The sequence below is a fragment of the Culex quinquefasciatus genome, chromosome 2 (assembly GCF_015732765.1).
Source record: "Culex quinquefasciatus strain JHB chromosome 2, VPISU_Cqui_1.0_pri_paternal, whole genome shotgun sequence".
In the NCBI taxonomy this organism is placed as follows: domain Eukaryota; kingdom Metazoa; phylum Arthropoda; class Insecta; order Diptera; family Culicidae; genus Culex; species Culex quinquefasciatus.
In genome coordinates, this window is record NC_051862.1 from 176,335,561 (window position 1) to 176,357,700 (window position 22,140).

Consider the following 22,140-nt stretch of genomic DNA (forward strand, 5'->3'; position numbering starts at 1 on the left):
ACTTGAAAAAAAACTAAAGGGCGCTTCAAAATTGAGCCAAGAAATTGGTGAAACTTGGTGAAAGCCCTATTTTGGTCAAAAATATTGTTTAACTTGAGTATTTTTCCTTTTAAAAATAAATAAATTAGAGCAAACAGCTAAGTAGAAGTCATCTACTCAAATCTACCTATAAGCACACCCCTGTTCAATTTTTTTTCAGCCATAAGGGCGCCTCCAGTCAAATTTTTATATTGAGAATTTTTATACATTTTTTAAGTCATAGGGGCGCCTCCAGTCAAATTTTTATATTGAGAATTTTTATACATTTTTTTAAGTCGTAGGGGCGCCTCCAGTCAAATTTTTATATTGAGAATTTTTATACATTTTTTTAAGTCGTAGGGGCGCCTCCAGTCAAATTTTTATATTGAGAATTTTTATACATTTTTTTTAATCGTAGGGGCGCCTCCAGTCAAATTTTTATATTGAGAATTTGTATACATTTTTTAAGTCATAAGGGCGCCTTCAGTAAAATTTTCAAAAAAATCGCTCCTCGACTTGGCGACTTTGCGACTAACTGCGACAGCACTTTACTGGGACACTGAAATGTTCGGTAGACTTTCCAGAAAAAGTGCAAATGACTTGAAAAAAAACTAAAGGGCGCTTAAAAATTGAGCCAAGAAATTGGTGAAACTTGGTGAAAGCCCTATTTTGGTCAAAAATATTGTTTAACTTGAGTATTTTTCCTTTTAAAATAAATAAATTAGAGCAAACAGCTAAGTAGAAGTCATCTACTCAAATCTACCTATAAGCACACCCCTGTTCAATTTTTTTCAGCCATAAGGGCGCCTCCAGTCAAATTTTTATATTGAGAATTTTTATACATTTTTTAAGTCATAGGGGCGCCTCCAGTCAAATTTTTATATTGAGAATTTTTATACATTTTTTAAGTCGTAGGGGCGCCTCCAGTCAAATTTTATATTGAGAATTTTTATACATTTTTTAAGTCGTAGGGGCGCCTCCAGTCAAATTTTATATTGAGAATTTTTATACATTTTTTTAATCGTAGGGGCGCCTCCAGTCAAATTTTTATATTGAGAATTTGTATACATTTTTAAGTCATAAGGGCGCCTTCAGTAAAATTTTCAAAAAATCGCTCCTCGACTTGGCGACTTTGCGACTAACTGCGACAGCACTTTACTGGGACACTGAAATGTTCGGTAGACTTTCCAGAAAAAGTGCAAATGACTTGAAAAAACTAAAGGGCGCTTCAAAATTGAGCCAAGAAATTGGTGAAACTTGGTGAAAGCCCTATTTTGGTCAAAAATATTGTTTAACTTGAGTATTTTTCCTTTTAAAAATAAATAAATTAGAGCAAACAGCTAAGTAGAAGTCATCTACTCAAATCTACCTATAAGCACACCCCTGTTCAATTTTTTTTCAGCCATAAGGGCGCCTCCAGTCAAATTTTTATATTGAGAATTTTTATACATTTTTTTAAGTCATAGGGGCGCCTCCAGTCAAATTTTTATATTGAGAATTTTTATACATTTTTTTAAGTCGTAGGGGCGCCTCCAGTCAAATTTTTATATTGAGAATTTTTATACATTTTTTTAAGTCGTAGGGGCGCCTCCAGTCAAATTTTTATATTGAGAATTTTTATACATTTTTTTTAATCGTAGGGGCGCCTCCAGTCAAATTTTTATATTGAGAATTTGTATACATTTTTAAGTCATAAGGGCGCCTTCAGTAAAATTTTCAAAAAAATCGCTCCTCGACTTGGCGACTTTGCGACTAACTGCGACAGCACTTTACTGGGACACTGAAATGTTCGGTAGACTTTCCAGAAAAAGTGCAAATGACTTGAAAAAAAACTAAAGGGCGCTTAAAAATTGAGCCAAGAAATTGGTGAAACTTGGTGAAAGCCCTATTTTGGTCAAAAATATTGTTTAACTTGAGTATTTTTCCTTTTAAAAATAAATAAATTAGAGCAAACAGCTAAGTAGAAGTCATCTACTCAAATCTACCTATAAGCACACCCCTGTTCAATTTTTTTTCAGCCATAAGGGCGCCTCCAGTCAAATTTTTATATTGAGAATTTTTATACATTTTTTTAAGTCATAGGGGCGCCTCCAGTCAAATTTTTATATTGAGAATTTTTATACATTTTTTTAAGTCGTAGGGGCGCCTCCAGTCAAATTTTTATATTGAGAATTTTTATACATTTTTTTAAGTCGTAGGGCGCCTCCAGTCAAATTTTTATATTGAGAATTTTTATACATTTTTTTTAATCGTAGGGGCGCCTCCAGTCAAATTTTTATATTGAGAATTTGTATACATTTTTTAAGTCATAAGGGCGCCTTCAGTAAAATTTTCAAAAAAATCGCTCCTCGACTTGGCGACTTTGCGACTAACTGCGACAGCACTTTACTGGGACACTGAAATGTTCGGTAGACTTTCCAGAAAAAGTGCAAATGACTTGAAAAAAAACTAAAGGGCGCTTCAAAATTGAGCCAAGAAATTGGTGAAACTTGGTGAAAGCCCTATTTTGGTCAAAAATATTGTTTAACTTGAGTATTTTTCCTTTTAAAAATAAATAAATTAGAGCAAACAGCTAAGTAGAAGTCATCTACTCAAATCTACCTATAAGCACACCCCTGGGAGAAACATGGTCAGAAAATCTGCCGCCAAGTTATGAATTTTTGAAAAAAAATTGATTTTTGGAAAAAATCGAAATTTTATGCAAAAACAAATTTGAAGTTATTTTTTAATGCAAAATTAAATTTGCAATCGAAAACTACTTAACAATTTTTTTGATAAAGGTTTCCGTTTTCAAGATATAGCCACTGAAAGTTTGATTATAGCAAAATATTTGCAGTTTTTCGATTTTTAAAAATAGTGACCATGAGCGACCATTTCTAGGAATATTTTTTTTAAGTTCAGAAAATTTGCTATAAAATTGTCTAAGAGACATTGAAGATTGGACCTCGGGTTGCTGAGATACAGCCGCTTTAAGAAAAAGAACACGAAAATTGATGTTTTCTAAGTCTCACCCAAAAAACCCACCATTTTCTAATGTCGATATCTCAGCAACTTATGGTCCGATTTACAATGTTAAAATATGAAACATTCGTGAATCTTTCGAAAACCATATTTTCAAAATTTGTAAATCAAGACTACCATTTCAAAAGGGTTAAACAATCAATATTATTTATTTTCTCAGCTTTCAAACATATTTTTTTCAAATGAAGGCAAACATGTTCACTAATTTTAAAAAAAAATGGAAAACTGCCACTATCTTTAAAAAAGTTTTGGCAAAAAATGGCTTTAACTTGAAAACGGTGCACTTTATCCAACTTTCACTGAAGTACTTTTTGATTGCAAATTTGACTTTACATCGAAAAATGAAGTTGAAATTTTTTGTGACTGATATTTAGATTTTTTGCAAAACCTGGAAGATTCTGAAAAATTGGCATTTGATGCCCCCTAAAACATATAAAAAAAAATAAAAATAGTGTTTTTTTTTGCAAATCAAGTTTTAGTGACAAAAAGTGGAATCAAAAATCACCAAATTTTTTTTATTGTGTCCTTTTTTTCCGTGTAGTCCTTATCCAAACCTACAACATTGCCGAAGACACCGAATCGATCAAAATAATCATTCAAAAGATACAGATTCATCATTTTTGTATGGACACTGTCCATTGGACAGCTGCAAATTTTTTATGGAAAATTATATGACAAACTAATGATGCAAAATGGCTTCTTTGGGCATACCAAAGGCACCAAAAAAGTTTCAGCCGGATTTAGAAAAATCAAAAATTAAAATTAAAAAAAAAAGACCGATTTCGTAGAGAATTTCTCTAATCAGTTTTTTGTGTGCACATTTTCACTGTTGAGCTTAAAACCTAGTGTTTTTTTGTGATCCGGCCTATTAGTAAACTTTTTATCATCATAAAGGACAAATGTCAATAATAATAATAATAAAAGCAATATTATTTTCTTGAAAACTAGGCACAAATCATAGGAGCAATTAAGAAATTTTACAATAAAGACCCTTTTGTCTACTTTTTGCATTAATTGCCACAACCTCCCTAGCAAAGCTAAAAGCACAGTTCCACCTTTCGCGCCGCTAGTCATGGTGGTATCGTTTTAAGCCGCATTTCGACTGGATCGTGCAGTCTTGTCCTATGTCGCTTTTTGATGATGAATAATACCAGTGATGTTTTTCGCTCAACAATTGCAATTTTCACGAGTACCATTATTCCAAAACATAGCCATCGATTTTATTCATCGATCGATTGGATAAGAACATTCTATAACAGTTTTTGGGATAATTGCTGATTAGTTATTTAAATGTTATTATCTCTGTGATTCCCACCTGCACCGCGATGCAAAGTAAATGTGCAACGTTAAAATACGTTTTGTTTGGCTGACCGTTCTTTAAATTGTGCTGAAATTTGTAAGAAATTAGTTTCCGGAGTCCCCAGTTATAAACAAAAGTGTGCATGCAACAGTGACAAAACGAAGTTTTTATGGTTTTTTGAATATCTTAGGATCCTGATTTGGGGATCTTGCCTTAAAAGCTGCTCAAAGTGGCGTCCTTAACTCAATTTACCCCAAAATCGGTATGCGACAAGATACCACAATCACGACGATTTGGGGGGACATTTTGCAAATTGTAAATTTGCGTCCACGACGCTTCACATATCACATGAGTTCCATCCGACCACCTCGAACGACCTTGGCCAGCAGCAGCAGCAGCTTCGATGGCGGCGCGACGCACGCACGCACGCGGTGGAATTCTGCAAGGTATTAGTTAATTACGCACCGGAATGCCAATTCGGAAAGCAGCTTGGTTCTTGCCCGAAACGACTCAATTTATAATTAAAATGAGGTACAGGTACTTTTGCGTACGGCAGCTGCTGCAAACAAAATGCTACCCAGGTGGGTGACAGGGTGTTAAATCATTGACACCTAATTGAAGGTGTCACTGTGGTGCGCGAATCGGCAAACAAACACAATTTAAATGATAAGGTTAATTAAATTTTCTGCTGATTTAATTATTGATTGAGTCAAGTTGCGGAATATTTAGTTGTTTTGTTGTAAGGTTATATGAACTATCAAATTGTAGAATCAAAACAACGAATCTATAAACTACTGTAGTTTAATTATTCATAATTAATATTTGTTAGTGAACCGAAATTCACTTATTAACAAATTAGGATATGAATTGACAACATTACTAGCCACATCACTGAACACCAATTTCTGGGTGGAGAGCACGCCGACCGCAGAATTATTCATGCGATGTTTTTCGTGCCCATTAAATGTTGGATAAATCAACCAACCACAAATTGCACTTTTGAATCCGAAGCGCAAATAAATATTTATTTGCTCAGAAATGGCATGATCCTCTGCGCTCGGAGCTCTGAAAATAATTTTATATTTATATTTGAATTCTTACTCAGTTTATTCAGGCGAAGGCGTTTGTTTTGTTCTTTTTTTCTTTTTATTTAAAGGATTTTTTTGATCTGTTCGGAAATTACACAGTTCATGTTCATTATATTGATCGAAAAATTATGGATTGTGAATAAATTTAAAATTATTTATCTCAAGTTTAGTTGATTTTGTAAGGATTTCCCTATGAAAAAAGAAGCCATTTTACACGACTTTTTCATCCAAACAAGAATCCGTTCTAACATGGCAACTGGGCCATTTGAGTGGAATAGTAGTTTATGCAACAAGTTGCAAAAAGCAGAATTTTTCAGCGCGAGTCGTACATTTAACCAATGAAGCTTACCGAGTTGGATGAATACGACGAGTTCTGAAAAAAACAATTTTTGCAACAAGTTACTTACAACATTTTTTGCAATTCCGAAAAACGCTTTTTGAATGAAATTTTATGTCAATCATCCATGTGTTAATCTAATCTAATCTAATCTAATCAGACCCTAGCGCAGCCAATCTTTCGAAGGGATCCTGGAGAGTGCCTTAGGTTAGATGACGCCTAGCACTCTTCTTGTCATTTATTAACATTTGTAGTGCGCCATTGCATTAGAATGCATTGAAACATCACAAGCGTTAAACCGGCCAGGCCTACTGTGTAAAGCCGTATCGCAGAGATGACTCGTAATTGGGTTGCGTTTGAGCACTGAGTGTTCGAACAACAACACAATTCTGAATCGACAGGGGAGGAAGAAGCGTGGGGACACACCACCATACGCTCCGAGATTTTTGGTTGTATTCGTTGGGAGCACCATGCTAAGAAGGTTTGGTACTCCGGGACCCTCTGGGATGGGACATTGTATTTCCACGAATGCCCTGGACACTATTTGCCGTGGTTATAGCGCCACAACTCGCTCTCTGTAACAGTAGTCCTAATTCCAATCCACGTTCACCAAGTCGTCATGGCCTAGTGGTTAGCATTTTTGCTTACCAATCCAAAGGACGGAGGATCGAACCCCGCCTCGAGCGACTTTGATTTATCGTTCATATTCATTATTTCAAATTATTGTGTTCTTAACTTTCTCGTTGGGAGCAGATGGGAATCGAACCCAGAACCATTCGCTTACAAAGCGAATACCGTAACCAGTCAGCCACGGCCGCTCCACTTTAGCGAAGGGATCCTTGTTTGTAGTAACACGAATTGTTGTTGAATAACAATAATTGTTTTTGGTTAGGAATGCAAATCACCTCGGCGCAGCCCTACCACAATGAATTTGGTAGCGGTGGGTTGCGTTTAGGTGCTTCCGCCGTAGGTTAGGACAATTACGATAGGTATGATCGGGGAATAAGTACAAAAATAAAATCACTTGGAATTCGACCGCACTCAGGACTACATCTCTTCAAACCCATCCGAACATTTGGTGCCGAAACCCGGGACAATCGCTGTCGCCGGATAGATCTCCCACGTCGTCGAGTCATCGCCATCACGAAGCCGCTTATAAGTTAAGTATATTAGTTAAGTGAGTGAAGTGAAAATGACTCCAAAGAAGAGATTTGTGCGGAGCAATTCCGTCAAGTTAAAAGGATTAAAGAGGCGGATGGCCACGATCCTAGGTTCAGCGGAACAAATCAAATCATTCGAGGCCAATTACACGGCCGACCAAGCTAATCAACTAGCAATTCGAATCGAAATGCTTGATGAGCTTTGGAAGCAGTACTCGGAGGTACAAGAAGAAATAGAACTTCTAGAGGACCTGTCGGGTGAAGAAATTTCTGAAGATCGATTAGTATTTCAAAATAAATACGTTGAATTAAAAGCACTACTTGTTAGTAAGTTACCGAATCTATCGGTAAATACGGAGCCCACTCGCGTGGCTTCAAATTCGGCGAGCATCGTGTCGCAATCGGTACGTCTGCCCGAGATCCAAATTCCCAAGTTCGACGGGAATCCGGAATTGTGGATCGAATTTCGTGACACATTTAAATCACTCATTCATGCAAACCCAAATCTAACAGCTATCCAAAAGTTGCACTATTTAAAAGATGCACTAATTGGTGAGGCTCATTCGTCCGTAGCCAATCTTGAGATGTCGACGGAAGGTTATAATATCGGGTGGAAATTAGTTGAAAAGCGACACAACGATACTAACTTTTTGATCAAAAGACACATTTCTGCTTTATTTGCGATAGCACCAATTAAAAAAGAGTCTTCTGCTCTTTTGATGGACCTCGCTGATCAATTCGATCGTCACGTCAGCATACTTAATAAGCTAGAAAAAACAGAAGAGCATTGGAACTCTGTACTAGTTGAAGCTTTGAGCAGACGTTTAGATACTACTACATTGAAGGAGTGGGAAAAAGATTGCAAAGAAGGCGAACGTCCTGATTTCGACGCTTTAGTCACATTTATTCGCAAACAAGCGCGTACGTTACAGTCAGTAAAGATGTCTCACACACCGACAGCTACACAAGAGACCAAGATCGTAGTAAAATCAAGGTCCACAAACAACTTTATGATCGCTGAGGCAGCGCACAAATGTCCGATGTGCAAAGCAGCTCATTATTTGTATGAGTGCGATCAGTTTAACAAACTTTCACCAAGACATTGCTTTAATATCGCCAAAAAGTACAAACTGTGTATCAACTGTTTACGTGGACATCACCTCGCCAAGAACTGCAACTCCTCTAACTGCAAATCTTGTGGACAAAAGCACCACACACTATTGCATCTACCGCCAGCTGTCGATGGTAATAGTTACAACAGCAATCAGCGAACTACATTTACAGCGTTTGGGCAACAGGTAGATAATCCACAAGTACAAACACAAATGTATTGTCCTCCTCATTTGATGGGGGGAGTGTCGGGGGCTCGACACCCCAATACTATTGATTCTTTTGTCCCTGGGACAATAGAAACCCCTTTTGCACATGTAGCTCAGTCCAACCAAACCCCAAGCCACACAAACTACTCGGCTTATTCGGCAATTCTCAGCCAAGGGAAACCTGCACAGAACCACTACAACGAACAGCACAAGATTAGATCAGCTAACCGTGCGGCAGAAGACTCATCGGGAGTTCTGGACACGTCGCGGGTAAAGACAGAGGTCTTCCTCGCAACCGCAATCGTGCGGGTAGAAGATCGTGACGGGACGAATCACTTCGCGCGCGTTGTGTTAGATAGTTGTTCTCAGTGCAATTTTATCTCGGAAGCGGTCGCCACCAAGTTACGACTACGGCGGACCAAGACAAATACGGAAGTCGCGGGAATCGGTCCGGGTAAGGTGCGTGTTACGGAATCGGTCACTGTGAAGCTTCGCTCGCGGATTCGCGCTTTTGAAACGTCGGTCGTTTGCCTCATTATTGCTAAAATTCCGGCAATTTTACCAAGCCAAAATATAGATATTCGCGACTGGCAGGTTCCGCGTAACGTAAAATTGGCTGATCCAAAATTCAACATTAGTGCGGGTGTGGATATTTTACTCGGGGCCGAACTCTTCTTCTCGTTATTGCTTAGCCAGCAATGTAAAATAAATGTAGGATATCCACTATTGCAGGAAACTGTGTTTGGACATATCGTGTCAGGGATGTACGCGGGGCGTGGAGCAAACCCATCGCTGTGCATAATCAGCAGTGCCAGCGGGCTGGATGCCATCCTCGAGCGATTCTGGCAAGTGGACGACTTTGACCGCGGCCGAGCGCTGTCGCTAGATGATAGGTGGTGTGAGGATCACTTTAATCGCACGGTTTCGCGTCGGGATGACGGGCGTTACGTGGTACGGTTGCCACTCCGCGAAGATCGAAGACCTTTTCTCGGTGACTCGTATAATCTAGCCCAGCGTCGGTTCCTGGCTAACGAGCGCAGATTTGGATACGACCAGCAGCTTCGCGACGACTACCTGCGATTTATGGACGAATATGCTGAACTCGGACACTTGGAACCGGGCTTACGCACAGGTAAAGAAGAATTGTATTTGCCTCATCACGCCATTCGGCGACCGGATAGTACAACTACTAAAACTCGCGTCGTTTTTGATGCATCCGTTAAAGGTTGCAATCAACTATCATTGAATGAAATACTGCACTCGGGCCCGACAGTTCAGCCTACACTATTGTCGACTGTTTTGAACTTTAGATTGCCAAAATATGTTTTTATTGCCGACATTGAAAAAATGTTCAGGCAAATTTGGATTCATCCAGAAGATCGAAAATTGCTAAAAATTGTTTGGCGTACAAATACGCAATCACCATTGGAAACTTATCAGTTAAAAACGGTCACCTATGGAACTGCTTGCGCTCCTTTCCAGGCTGCTAGAGTTCTAAATAAGTTAGCTGATGATGAAGGGCATCGCTATCCCTTAGGAGCTCACATTTTGAAAAATCACACATACGTGGACGACACTCTAGCAGGAAGAGACAGTCTGAAAGAAGCAATCGAAGCAACTGTGCAACTTCGGCAACTGTTACAGTCTGGCGGATTTAATTTGAGAAAATGGTGTTCAAACGATCGTCGAGTTCTGCAACAAATACCAACAGACCTGGTGGAGATGCCCCACGAGATCGAAATCGATCGCTCCAATACAATTAAAACGCTTGGATTGTTTTGGAATCCACACGAAGATAGCTTCGGATTTAAAATTCCCAAGTTGTCTGCGTTGGACAAAATCACCAAACGCATCGTTGCCTCAGAGATGGCACAGCTATTTGACCCTTGCGGTCTAATTGGGTCAGTAGTCGTGTGGGCAAAAATGTTTGTTCAAGGGTTGTGGTATGAAAAGTTTGCATGGGATCAGGAACTTCCCGAAGGGCTTGCCAAATCTTGGCACACATTCAGAGATCAGTTGCCATATCTTTTGGAATTCCGAGTTCCACGGAGAGTGGTGGCATCGAGAAAGTTTATGTTGCATTGTTTTTGCGATGCTTCCGAAAGAGGCTACGGATGCTCTGTCTATGTGGTGTCAAAGGACCAACATAAGTCGTATAGCAATTTACTCAGCACGAAGTCTCGAGTCGCACCATTACGAGAACACGACATTACCCGCCTTGAGCTGTGTGCGTTTTTGTTAGGTTGCCAGTTAATAGATACGATATTAACCACCACAGAGTTTGTAGCTCCAGTTGTGTTCTGGACCGATTCGTCGGTGGTATTACAATGGATACAAACACCACCAGCAATCTGGAAGGTATTTGTGTCAAATAGGATTGCGGAAATACAAAGACTCATGAAAGGACACACTTTACGACACGTCCCAACACATCTAAATCCTGCTGATAGACTGTCAAGGGAATTCTTCCAATCGAAATATTAAACGACAAATTACACGTACACGGACCGGATTTTATTTGTGAATCAATCGAATCCTGGCCCGCAACCAAGTTTGACAAATCAGTATTGAGCGTTGTCGAGTCGGAACGCAGACCAATAGTTGCTCTTTTTACGGCGCTAGTTCAAACCGAGCCCGAAGAAATCTTTACAAAATTCTCTGAATTGGCAAAACTATTAAAAGTGACAGTTTACTGTTTAAGATTTTGCACCATTCTTCGAGAACGGTCTAAGGGACAAAGTCTGGGAAAAATACAACCGAGAGAAATTGATAACGCTCTCAAGACTTTAATTCGCTTAGCGCAATCTTATTCTTTTCCACACGAATTGAAGTTGCTGGAAAAATGTAAGGCGGAAGACTGTACGCAAACCGAACTCAACTTTAAATCGCTAATAAAGGGTTTGGATCTATTCCTAGATGAATTTGGATTAATTAGAATTAAGGGTAGATTAGAAAAACTGTCTGCTCCATTTGACACACGGTGTCCGATTTTGTTGCATGATGACCACCCCTTGACTAAATTAATCGCTCGCTCTATTCATCTCCAAACCTTGCATGGTGGGCCAACTTTAATGCTAGCTACTTTGCGCCAGAGATTTTGGCCTTTACACGGAAGAAAGCTGGTGCGAAATATTGCGTACCAATGTGTGCAATGTTTTCGATGTAACCCTAGAAAAAGGGTGCAAATTATGGCCCCATTACCTACAGTAAGAATTACACCAGCTCGCGTCTTCGCGAACTGTGGATTAGATTATTGCGGTCCCTTTTTAGTTCGGCCCTTGATCGGAAGAGGCGCTGCATTAAAAATGTATGTTGCATGTTTCATTTGCATGGTTTCAAAGGCGATTCATTTGGAGTTGGTACCAGATTTATCATCACAGGCCTGCATAAATGCAATCAAGAGATTGATTGCGCGCAGAGGACGTTTGCTCACACTGCACTGTGATAATGCAACCACATTTAAAGGAGCAGATCGTGAACTTAAAGAACTTCGAAATCAATATATTATTCAGTTTCAAACTGAGATATGGAACAATTTCTGTTTGGCTCAAGGAATTACATTCCATCACATTCCTCCACGCTCTCCTCATTTTGGAGGATTATGGGAGGCTGGTGTAAAATCCTTTAAGCACCATTTTAAGCGAATTTTAGGAAATAAGTCGTTGCGCCTCGACGAAGTTACCACATGTGTGACTCAAATAGAGGGTATTTTAAATTCTCGGCCGTTAACGCCGCTTACAAATGATGCTGATGATTTAAGCGCATTGACTCCTGGACACCTAATTATTGGAGAACCGCTATTTTCCCTCCCAGAACCAGACGTGTCAGAGTTGAGTATTAACCGATTGAATCGATTCCAGGAAATGCGGCGTACCGTCCAAGATTTTTGGAAACGATGGACTCGGGATTACGTTCATCATTTGCATCAACGTCCAAAATGGCACCAAGGCACTCGAAACCCTCAGGTCGGCGAGTTAGTTTTGTTGAAACAAGAGAACCTTCCGCCGTTGCAATGGAACATCGGGCGAATAACCGCCACACATCCGGGCAGAGACGGCAGGTGCAGGGTGGTCGACGTCCGCACCACAAGGGGAACTTACCGGCGTGCCGCAGCAGAAGTATGCCTGCTGCCAATCGAAACCGAGAGCAGCAAATTAGAAAACCCAGTCCAGCACCAGATGCAGCTCCCGACAAGCCAGCGCGAACTGTAAAATTGTCAGAAGCTCGGTTCAAGGAGACGGATGAAGCAGAGAGTGAGTAAAGGAGTTGACCCAGTCAACTAGGGGCAGGATGTTTGTAGTAACACGAATTGTTGTTGAATAACAATAATTGTTTTTGGTTAGGAATGCAAATCACCTCGGCGCAGCCCTACCACAATGAATTTGGTAGCGGTGGGTTGCGTTTAGGTGCTTCCGCCGTAGGTTAGGACAATTACGATAGGTATGATCGGGGAATAAGTACAAAAATAAAATCACTTGGAATTCGACCGCACTCAGGACTACATCTCTTCAAACCCATCCGAACAATCCTGGAGAGTGCCTTAGGTTAGATGACGCCTAGCACTCTTCTTGTCATTTATTAACATTTGTAGTGCGCCATTGCATCGGAATGCATTGAAACATCACAAGCGTTAAACCGGCCAGGCCTACTAGGTTTTACACCGTGACGTCATTTGACAGTTCGTGTGCACTGTTTACATAGTCTTCGTCGATTGTCGACGGATTTCTCCGAACAAAATCGACGACCGCATCGAACTGTGCTAAGTCCATGTAAACAGTGCACTCCTTTCTAACCTCCAAATCGAGTCGGCGTAAAACCTAACTGCGTAAAGCCGTATCGCAGAGATGACTCGTAATTGGGTTGCGTTTGAGCACTGAGTGTTCGAACAACAACACAATTCTTAATCGACAGGGGAGGAAGAAGCGTGGGGACACACCACCATACGCTCCGAGATTTTTGGTTGTATTCGTTGGGAGCACCATGCTAAGAAGGTTTGGTACTCCGGGACCCTCTGGGATGGGACATTGTATTTCCACGAATGCCCTGGACACTATTTGCCGTGGTTATAGCGCCACAACTCGCTCTCTGTAACAGTATTCCTAATTCCAGTCCACGCTCACCAAGTCATCATGGCCTAGTGGTTAGCATTTTTGCTTACCAATCCAAAGGACGGATGATCGAACCCCGCCTCGAGCGACTTTGATTTTTCGTTTATATTCATCATTTCAAATTTCTGTGTTCTTAACTTTCTCGTTGGGAGCAGATGGGAATCGAACCCAGAACCATTCGCTTACAAAGCGAACACCGTAACCAGTCAGCCACGGCCGCTCCCATATGTCAATCATCCATGTGTTAAGTAAATTAACCATTCAACTTTTCAGCACCCATTTCACCCATTTATTGAAAGGTATTAATTTTCCATTCTGTTATTTTTGGTAGGGAAAAATAAGGCCGTTTCGTTTCTTCATAAGGACAGGAAAAGTTGACAGTTTCACAGCGGAATTGCAAAAACCTGTTTTTAAAACTTTTGTGCGGAATCGGTATTGATTATCCTGAAAAATTTGAGTTATGTATGGGTTAATTTAGCAAGATTTTGAAACAATTCACTGAAATTATGGGCATCAAAAATTGATATCTAGTACCGTAAGCCGAGGTGCCTTTGATAGGTTTGAGATTTTTCCGCAAAAGTGCATTTCTCTGAGACTTCGGTCATTCAATTTTTTTTTTTGTATTTTTTAATTCGGCTGAAACTTTTTTGGTGTTTTCGGTGCCCAAAGAATCCAATTTACATCATTAGTTTGTCCATATAATTTTTCATACAAATTTGGCAGCTGTCCATACAAAAATGATAGATAGATAGATCGTCCTCTAATGTGGTCTAGAATTCTCTACCCCAATTTACAGTTCACATTAATCTGTTTGGCCATAAGGGTGGTTCAACACAATCAGTTTTGTTAAACACGAGGGGAATTGATATTTCCAGATGAATTAGAAAAAAATAGCAAAATACCTATTTTGCAGCTTTTATCGAACCTTATGACAAAGATAAACATTTTTCCATGGTGTAGGATGTTAAAGACATATTCAGAGAACTGAAAACTAATGTCAAAATGAGATAAAATCAATTTTCACCGATAGATGATTTTGAAAAACAGTTTCCCTGACTCAGGACAGTCCCCTCAACAAGCTCCAGGGTGTATGAGCGAGGTTCATTCAAGTTGGATAAAAATAACCTTTAGACAAGCCGTGAGGGGAAATCAATACTGATTTTAAAAAAATCGGAAAATTGGTCGCATATAAAAAGGTACTTCGGTGAAATTTTGAAAAAGTGCACCGTTTTCAAGTTATAGCCATTTTTAGGTAACTTTTTGAAAATAGACGCAGCTTTTCATTTTTTTTAAATTAGTGCCCAAGTTTGCCCACTTTAAAAAAATATATATTTTTGAAAAGCTGAGAAATTGTCTGTATTTTGCATTTTTTGAATTTTGTTGAAACGATTCTTAGTTGCTGAGAAAAAAAAACAGGAAAATTGATATTTTCTAAGTCTCACTCAAACAACCTTCGTTTTTCTAATGTCGAAATCTCAACAACTATTGGTCCGATTTTCAATGTTAAAATATGAAACATTCGTGAAATTTTCCGATCTTTTCGAAAACAATATTTTCCAAAAAAATTAATCAAGACTAACATTTCAAAAGAGCGTCAAATTGAATGTTTGGCCCTTTTGAAATGTTAGTCTTGATTTTAAAAAAATAAAATATTATTTTGGAAAAGATCGGACATTTTTATGAATTGTGGTTTGGTTGAGCGTTTTAGCAGAATGCATTACTGTCTCTCGAGAACAGAACACTGATGAAGTCTGCAAGTAGTAGACGAAATACGTATCTGTCAAGATATTAAAAATATATAGCGGAATTAAAAGGAACAACTCGTCTCTTTGTATTCATAATTTTTATGAATGTTTCATATGGGTAATTCTCTACCAACTCACACGAAATCGGGAAAAGTTGCCCCGACCCCTCTTCGATTTGCGTGAAACTTTGTCCTAAGGGGTAACTTTTGTCCCTGATAACGAATCCGAGGTCCGTTTTTTGATATCTCGTGACGGAGGGGCGGTACGACCCCTTCCATTTTTGAACATGCGAAAAAAGAGGTGTTTTTCAATAATTTGCAGCCTGAAACGGTGATGAGATGGAAATTTGGTGTCAAAGGAACTTTTATGTAAAATTAGACGCCCGATTTAATGGTGTACTCAGAATTCCGTAAAAACGTATTTTTCATCGAAAAAAACACTAAAAAAGTTTTAAAAATTCTCCCATTTTCGGTTACTCGACTGTAAAATTTTTTGGAGCATGTCATTTTATGGGAAATTTAATGTTCTTTTCGAATCTACATTGACCCAGAAGGGTCATTTTTTCATTTAGAACAAAATTTTTCATTTTAAAAATTCGTGTTTTTTCTAACTTTGCAGGGTTATTTTTTAGAGTGTAACAATGTTCTACAAAGTTGTAGAGCAGACAATTATTTTTTTTAGTATATAGACATAAGGGGTTTGCTTATAAACATCACGAGTTATCGCGATTTTACGAAAAAAAAGTTTTGAAAAAGTTACTTTTTGCGTTTCTCTTTGTTTCGTCGTCCGTGTCTGTCGCGGGTGACCATGAACGGCCATGATCGATGACGACCAACTTTTTCAAAACTTTTTTTCGTAAAATCGCGACAACTCGTGATGTTTATGAGCAAACCCCTTATGTCTATATATCAAAATTTTTGTAATTGTCTGCTTTACAACTTTGTAGAACATTGTTACACTCTAAAAAATAAACCTGCAAAGTTAGAAAACACACGAATTTTTAAAATGAAATATTTTGTTCTAAATGAAAAAATGACCCTTCTGGGTCAATGTAGATTCGAAAAGTACATTAAATTTCCCATAAAATGACATGCTCCAAAATTTTTTACAGTCGAGTAACCGAAAATGGGAGAATTTTTAAAACTTTTTTAGTGTTTTTTTCGATGAAAAATACGTTTTTTCGGAATTCTGAGTACGCCATCAAATCGGGCGTCTAATTTTACATAAAAGTTCCTTTGACACCAAATTTCCATCTCATCACCGTTTCAGGCTGCAAATTATTGAAAAACACCTCTTTTTTCGCATGTTCAAAAATTGAAGGGGTCGTACCGCCCTCCGTCACGAGATATCAAAAACGGACCTCGGATTCGTTATCAGGGACAAAAGTTACCCCTTAGGACAAAGTTTCACGCAAATCGAAGAGGGGTCGGGGCAACTGCTGTGTGAGTTGGCGGAGAATTACCCATATTTATTTTAACATTGAAAATAGGACCATTAGTTGCTGAGATATCGACATTAGAAAATGATGGGTTTTTTGAGTGAGACTTAGAAAACATAAATTTGTGAAATTTAAAATCACCAAAAAAAATTTATCGTGTATCATTTATTTGTCAGTGTAGTCCTTATCCATCCCTACAACTTTGCCGAAGACACCAAATCGATCAAAAAATTCCTTCAAAAGATACAGATTTTTGAATATTCATGTATCATTTTTGTATGGACAGCTGCCATATTTGTATGGAAAATTATATGGACAAACTAATGATGCAAAATGGCTTCTTAGGGCATACCGAAGGCACCAAAAAATACAAAAAATAAAATAATAAAAAAGACCGATTTCGAAGAAAACTGCTCTTTGCTGCATGGTGAGGTTTGGTATTTTCAAGGTATTTTAGTTTTCTGATAATTCATCCGCAATAACGTTAATTATTCAAAATTAAATGCATCAGAATAAAATTGTAGTAAAACTTTAAACTTCCATAAAAATTGTGCACAAATAAAAACAAAATAAATGTAAAAAAGACTTTTGCACTTTAAAAATCGAACATTTTTTTTCGCAACCAAAAATTCAAGACAGAGTCAGTATTGAAAGCAAAATAAAACCTTTAGTGACTACTACGAACAAGAAAAGGGCAGACAACAATCTACTAACGTCTTCCACCAGGAAATATGATACCCTCACTCACTTGTAGCTATCTAGGGATGGCCTTTTTTCTAGTGCGACGAAGGAAGGACACGAAACCACCGCCGGAAAACTCATTTGAATGTCAAAGTAAACACTCTGGCCTAGTCATAAATAAATTGATTTTCCTTTCTTTCCCTCCTGCCTGCTGCTGCACAACCTGCAAATAAAGGCTTTGTGGCTTTTGGGGGTAAAATCCATTTACTTGGACTCGTCCCTCTCAACTTTGGATTGCCAGATGGAGTCTGGGTCGATTGGCTGACTCAAGGCCGCCATCTTTTTGAGGGGCTGTAACCATCATCGGAGGAAATGAAGAAAATGAAAGGCAGAGTTTATCACTTGACCTAGAACGACTCAATCATTCATCAGTTGGTTGTGGTAAAGGAGCTGAAATCTCGGAAATGAGATGCTTTGAAGAATGTTATGACTTCACAATCACTCAAAACATTCCATTCCATTACTAGCTTTTCATGTTCCAGGAAGCCCTCCACCGAACCATGACTTGCACACTAACCAAACTTACAGGACATTTCAATTAGCATTCCCAAACAGACGGAAAAGCAACTCCCACGACGCCAGTGTAAGCTGCATCATCTGCAGGATGATAAATCGTGGCTGGCGCCCATGAATCGCACACGCCAAGTAAACCTTAAATTAATGATCCTGCCGCGCTGCCGTCAGAAATCCTCTTATGCTGATGAGATTTGCATGGGCGAACAGGCAACGAGCTTGGCAGCTAGTCAACGTCTTATCTACGCTGTTTACTTAACTTTATGGCCAAGTCGTGGGAGCGGCAACGTTTAATGGTTCGCCTCTCAGAAGAGGGCAGGGAGTTGGGGGGTGGGGGGGTTCTCCTTACAGTTGTTGATTTTTCTTTATTTCGTGGAAATGGCATGTCACTGCTGTTGGCATTCGTCAACGCGCGAAAACGGAGGCAAATTGCCAGATGGACGGGAAATTTGAGAACCATTCGCAACCCACAGGTCATGGCGGTCTCTATTGCAAGATTTCTTTTCTGACCTAGCCATCCAAAGGTTTGAATGTAGATCGATTGTGCTTATTTTTCAATTTATTTAATATTTTAAAAATATTCTACCTTCGCCCAAATTGACAAAAAAATTCTATTCGTGTGTGTTTGACCCCGGTTTTGATAATGGATTTGATTGATTGAAATTTGTTTCAAAATTCCAAGAATAACCCTACAACTTATGTCATTAATATTCATCAAATTCCAATATCCTACAAACTTCATCGACGTGCAGTGTAGCACATCCACCCGCTACTTCAAATCCTTCGTTTGAAGTCTCCCTGAACTTGAGCTGTCCCTGGAAGGAGGGGTCGAAATCCACAAACATCTACCATAAGCACTCCCACACCTTAAAATGTTTACGGGTGAGCCCAACCCACCCGGTCGGTTGACCAAGCTGTGTGTGTTAACCACCACTTTCTCCATGTCTGAGGGAAGTGTGAGAATGACACGTGGGTTTTGCAAATTGCACGACACAAACTCAACGTCGTCAGAGACCACCTCGTGGTCGTCTAGCTTAGTTGTCTATAATTTTAATATAATACAGCGCTCTGAGTCCTGGTATCAGTAGTGGTATACTAAATAGTCTCTAACACAATGTACCATTTATGCGAAAATGAAGACCGCAGGTCGTCCTCCCCCTTAATTGACATTGTTAATTTGTATCCGTGAAGGTATGTGGGGAAGGGTGTTGTAAGTAATTCACGATTTCACGGAACTTGTTTAGTAGAAATCATTTCAATTCTTTGAACTGTGAATGCTTGACAGTTTTGAACAAAATAAGCATTAATAATTAATAGCCGGGACCGTGGTGTAGGGGTAAGCGTGACTGCCTCTCACCCAGTCGGCCTGGGTTCGATCCCAGACGGTCCCGGTGGCATTTTTCGAGACGAGATTTGTCTGATCACGCCTTCCGTCGGAAGGGAAGTAAATGTTGGTCCCGGACTAACCTAAAAAAGGTTAGGTCGTTAGCTTAGTCCAGGTGTAGGAGTCGTCTCCCTGGGTCCTGCCTCGGTGGAGTCACTGGTAGGCAGTTGGACTAACAATCCAAAGGTCGTCAGTTCGAATCCCGGGGTGGATGGAAGCTAAGGTGTAAAAAGAGGTTTGCAATTGCCTCAACAATCAAGCCTTCGAACACCTAGTTTCGAGTAGGAATCTCGCAATCGAGAACGCCAAGGCAATGCTGTAGAGCGAATAATTTGATTTTTGAAGCATTAATAACTTATTCAAGCCAACCGTGAATATGTTCACGAAACATAACCTTACTTAGGTCACCACAATTGTGCGGTTTCACCCCACCCGCTGAAAGAGCTTGTACTTTGTGGTTAATTAAGGCCTAACTCGGCACGCTGGACAACAACTCAGTGAACACATTGTAGGCGTCCCAAAAACCGCAACTTCAGCCAAGTTCAGGTTCATTAGCAAACCATCCCGCCCCCCCAAATTCACTTCCTCTACTCACCAGTAGATCGCTCCGTTCGCTCTCTATCACAGCCTGGCTCAGGTGGTGGTTGTTCTTGCCGGTGGAGTTGGGCATCGAGAGTTGATTCGCCGACTGCTGCTGCTGCTGCTGGTTCTGCTGCTGGTTCCGTTGCTCGGTGGCTACCTCGGGCCGGTTCCTCGTCGTATACGCCGGATGGATGCCACTCTGGAACGGGCTGGCCCCGGCCGAGGACAGCGCAGCTGGGGCCGATGCCGGGGGTTGCGACGACGGTGCTGCCGCAATTCCCAGCCCCGATCCCGAAGTGCCCATCGGACAGGACAGGCTGGGTGTGGTGGCCACACTGCTGAAGCTGCCCCCCATCGGGGACGAGGCCACCGTCTGGTTCTGGAAGTTCTGGTAGATGGTGTTGCTACCGAACGGAGTCGCCGAGCCCGCCCCGCTGATCGTGGACGGCCCATTACAGAGGGCCGGCGCGCGGTGCGTCGTGTTGTACAGCGGGCGCTGGACGCGGTTGAAGTGGTAGATGCTGAAAAAAGGAAGAAGAAAAAAATGAAGTGGATTTAATTTTGATGTTAGAAAATGTTTAGTTAAAAAAGTTACTTAATCCACCCTTAGATGGTTGGTACCTTCCTCAAATTTAAAGGGTGCAATCCAAAATAGACACAAAAGGGTGGTGTTTTTCAGTGTTTTATCAATTTGACTCATTATAATTATTCATACCACTAGATTGGGTAGTCAGATCTTCATATTGCAGGGCACTTATGTACTTACAACTTATGATAGGGTAGTCAGATCTCCAATCCAATTTGTGCTCGTTGAAAAGGTCTTTTTATTACCTATCCAAAGATAGGTCGCGTGAAAGATCCGGACAACGTTTTCATCAAAATATCTGAGATCCGGCCTTCAAAAAGTGCATAAATAACACTTAAGTGCTTATAACTCTTGATAGGGTTGTCAGATCTTCAATGTTTTAGATGCATTGGAAAGGTCTTTTGATTACCTATCCAACGATAAGTCGCATGAAAGATCCGGACAACTTTTTCATCAAAATATCTGAGATCCGGCCTCCAAAAAGTGCATAAATAACACTTAAGTGCTTTTGACTAACTTTTGATAGGGTTATCAGATTTTCAAAGTTTTGGACTCGTTGGGAAGGTCTTTAAAATACCTTTCTAAAAATGTATAGCATGACGGCCTTTCTTACAAAAACCACCCTTTTTACAATCTTGTGAACTTTAGTCAAAATCGTTTTTTCAACATAACTTTTGAAGTACTTTACTAAACATGATGGTATGAAAATATGACTTATGGGACCTGTAGACGGATCTAAAAACACAGACAAAATCGGTCAAGCCAGTTCCGAGAAAAGTGAGTGAGAAAAAACAATCTACGTCCATCCACACACACAGACATTTGCTCAGAATTTGATTCTGAGTCGATATGTATACGTGAAGGTGGGTCTACGAGGCCTATTTAAGAAGTTCATTTTTCGAGTGATTTTATAGCCTTTCCTCAGTGAGGTGAGGAAGGCAAAACCCTTCACAAATTGTAAGCAATTTTCCTCAAACTCATAATAATTGATGAATTTTTAAATAACATAGCATAGCATAGCATTGGTGTTATTAATTGATGAATTTTCAAATGAGGGTTAAGTCCAGATTCGATTATCCGAAATAATCACTAAAATTTCACTTCGAATGATTAAATCTTCAGAAAAAATAATGTTGTTTTTCCTTCTTAAGCCATTGCAAATTTTACTTGAAGTTTTTGTGCTTTTAGTTTAAAAAATATTTATCATTTATAATTTTTTTTCATAGGGTTATTCTCATTTTCAATAAAATTTTCAATTTTTATCATTTCAAATGGATGAAACTTTGTCCATGCATTCAATATTTTAAGGAAAGCCATTTTGCTTCATTAGTTTTTCTTTACAAGGCTCCGTACAATTTTGCGGACTAGTCATACAAAATGGTAATTTCCGGAGCATCGTACATGTTAAAAAATCTAAAAATTTAATATTCAAGAAAATTAAAAGATGACAACTGAAAGTTTCATGGTGAAGCTGAAAAAGATAAGATTGAAGCTCAAAAATTTGCTATGAGCAAAACGAATTATCAAACTTCGTGAGCCTTTTTCTCTCAAACCGAGTTGATTTACGGTGCCAGGATATCTCGAGACGGGATGCAACAAATGGGCTGAAATTTTGATTGAAGATTCTCAAGATATAATCCGTGTGCATGACGAAGCCCGATTTCGAAATTATGCTTTTTAAAAAATACAAAAAACAAAAACTGTTCGTCGCCATCGTGCTAACTTGTCGTACGTGCATTTTGGAACAAATTGAGTTAAGAACGCCATTTTGTGCAGCTCACAATGCCTCACCTTTTGACC

General features: G+C 39.5%; 1 protein-coding gene across 2 annotated transcripts in view; it reads right to left on the bottom strand.

Moving 5' to 3' along the window:
• The window catches only part of LOC6049130 (cyclic nucleotide-gated cation channel subunit A), a 257,969-nt gene that overhangs the window by 137,613 nt on the left and 98,216 nt on the right, over positions 1–22,140 (bottom strand). For both annotated transcript variants that reach the window (XM_038251828.1, XM_038251827.1), the window contains one exon: positions 19,768–20,275. In XM_038251828.1, coding sequence (XP_038107756.1) covers positions 19,768–20,109 — 342 coding nt within the window. In that variant the 5' untranslated portion in view covers positions 20,110–20,275. The remainder of the gene's footprint in view (positions 1–19,767; positions 20,276–22,140) is intronic.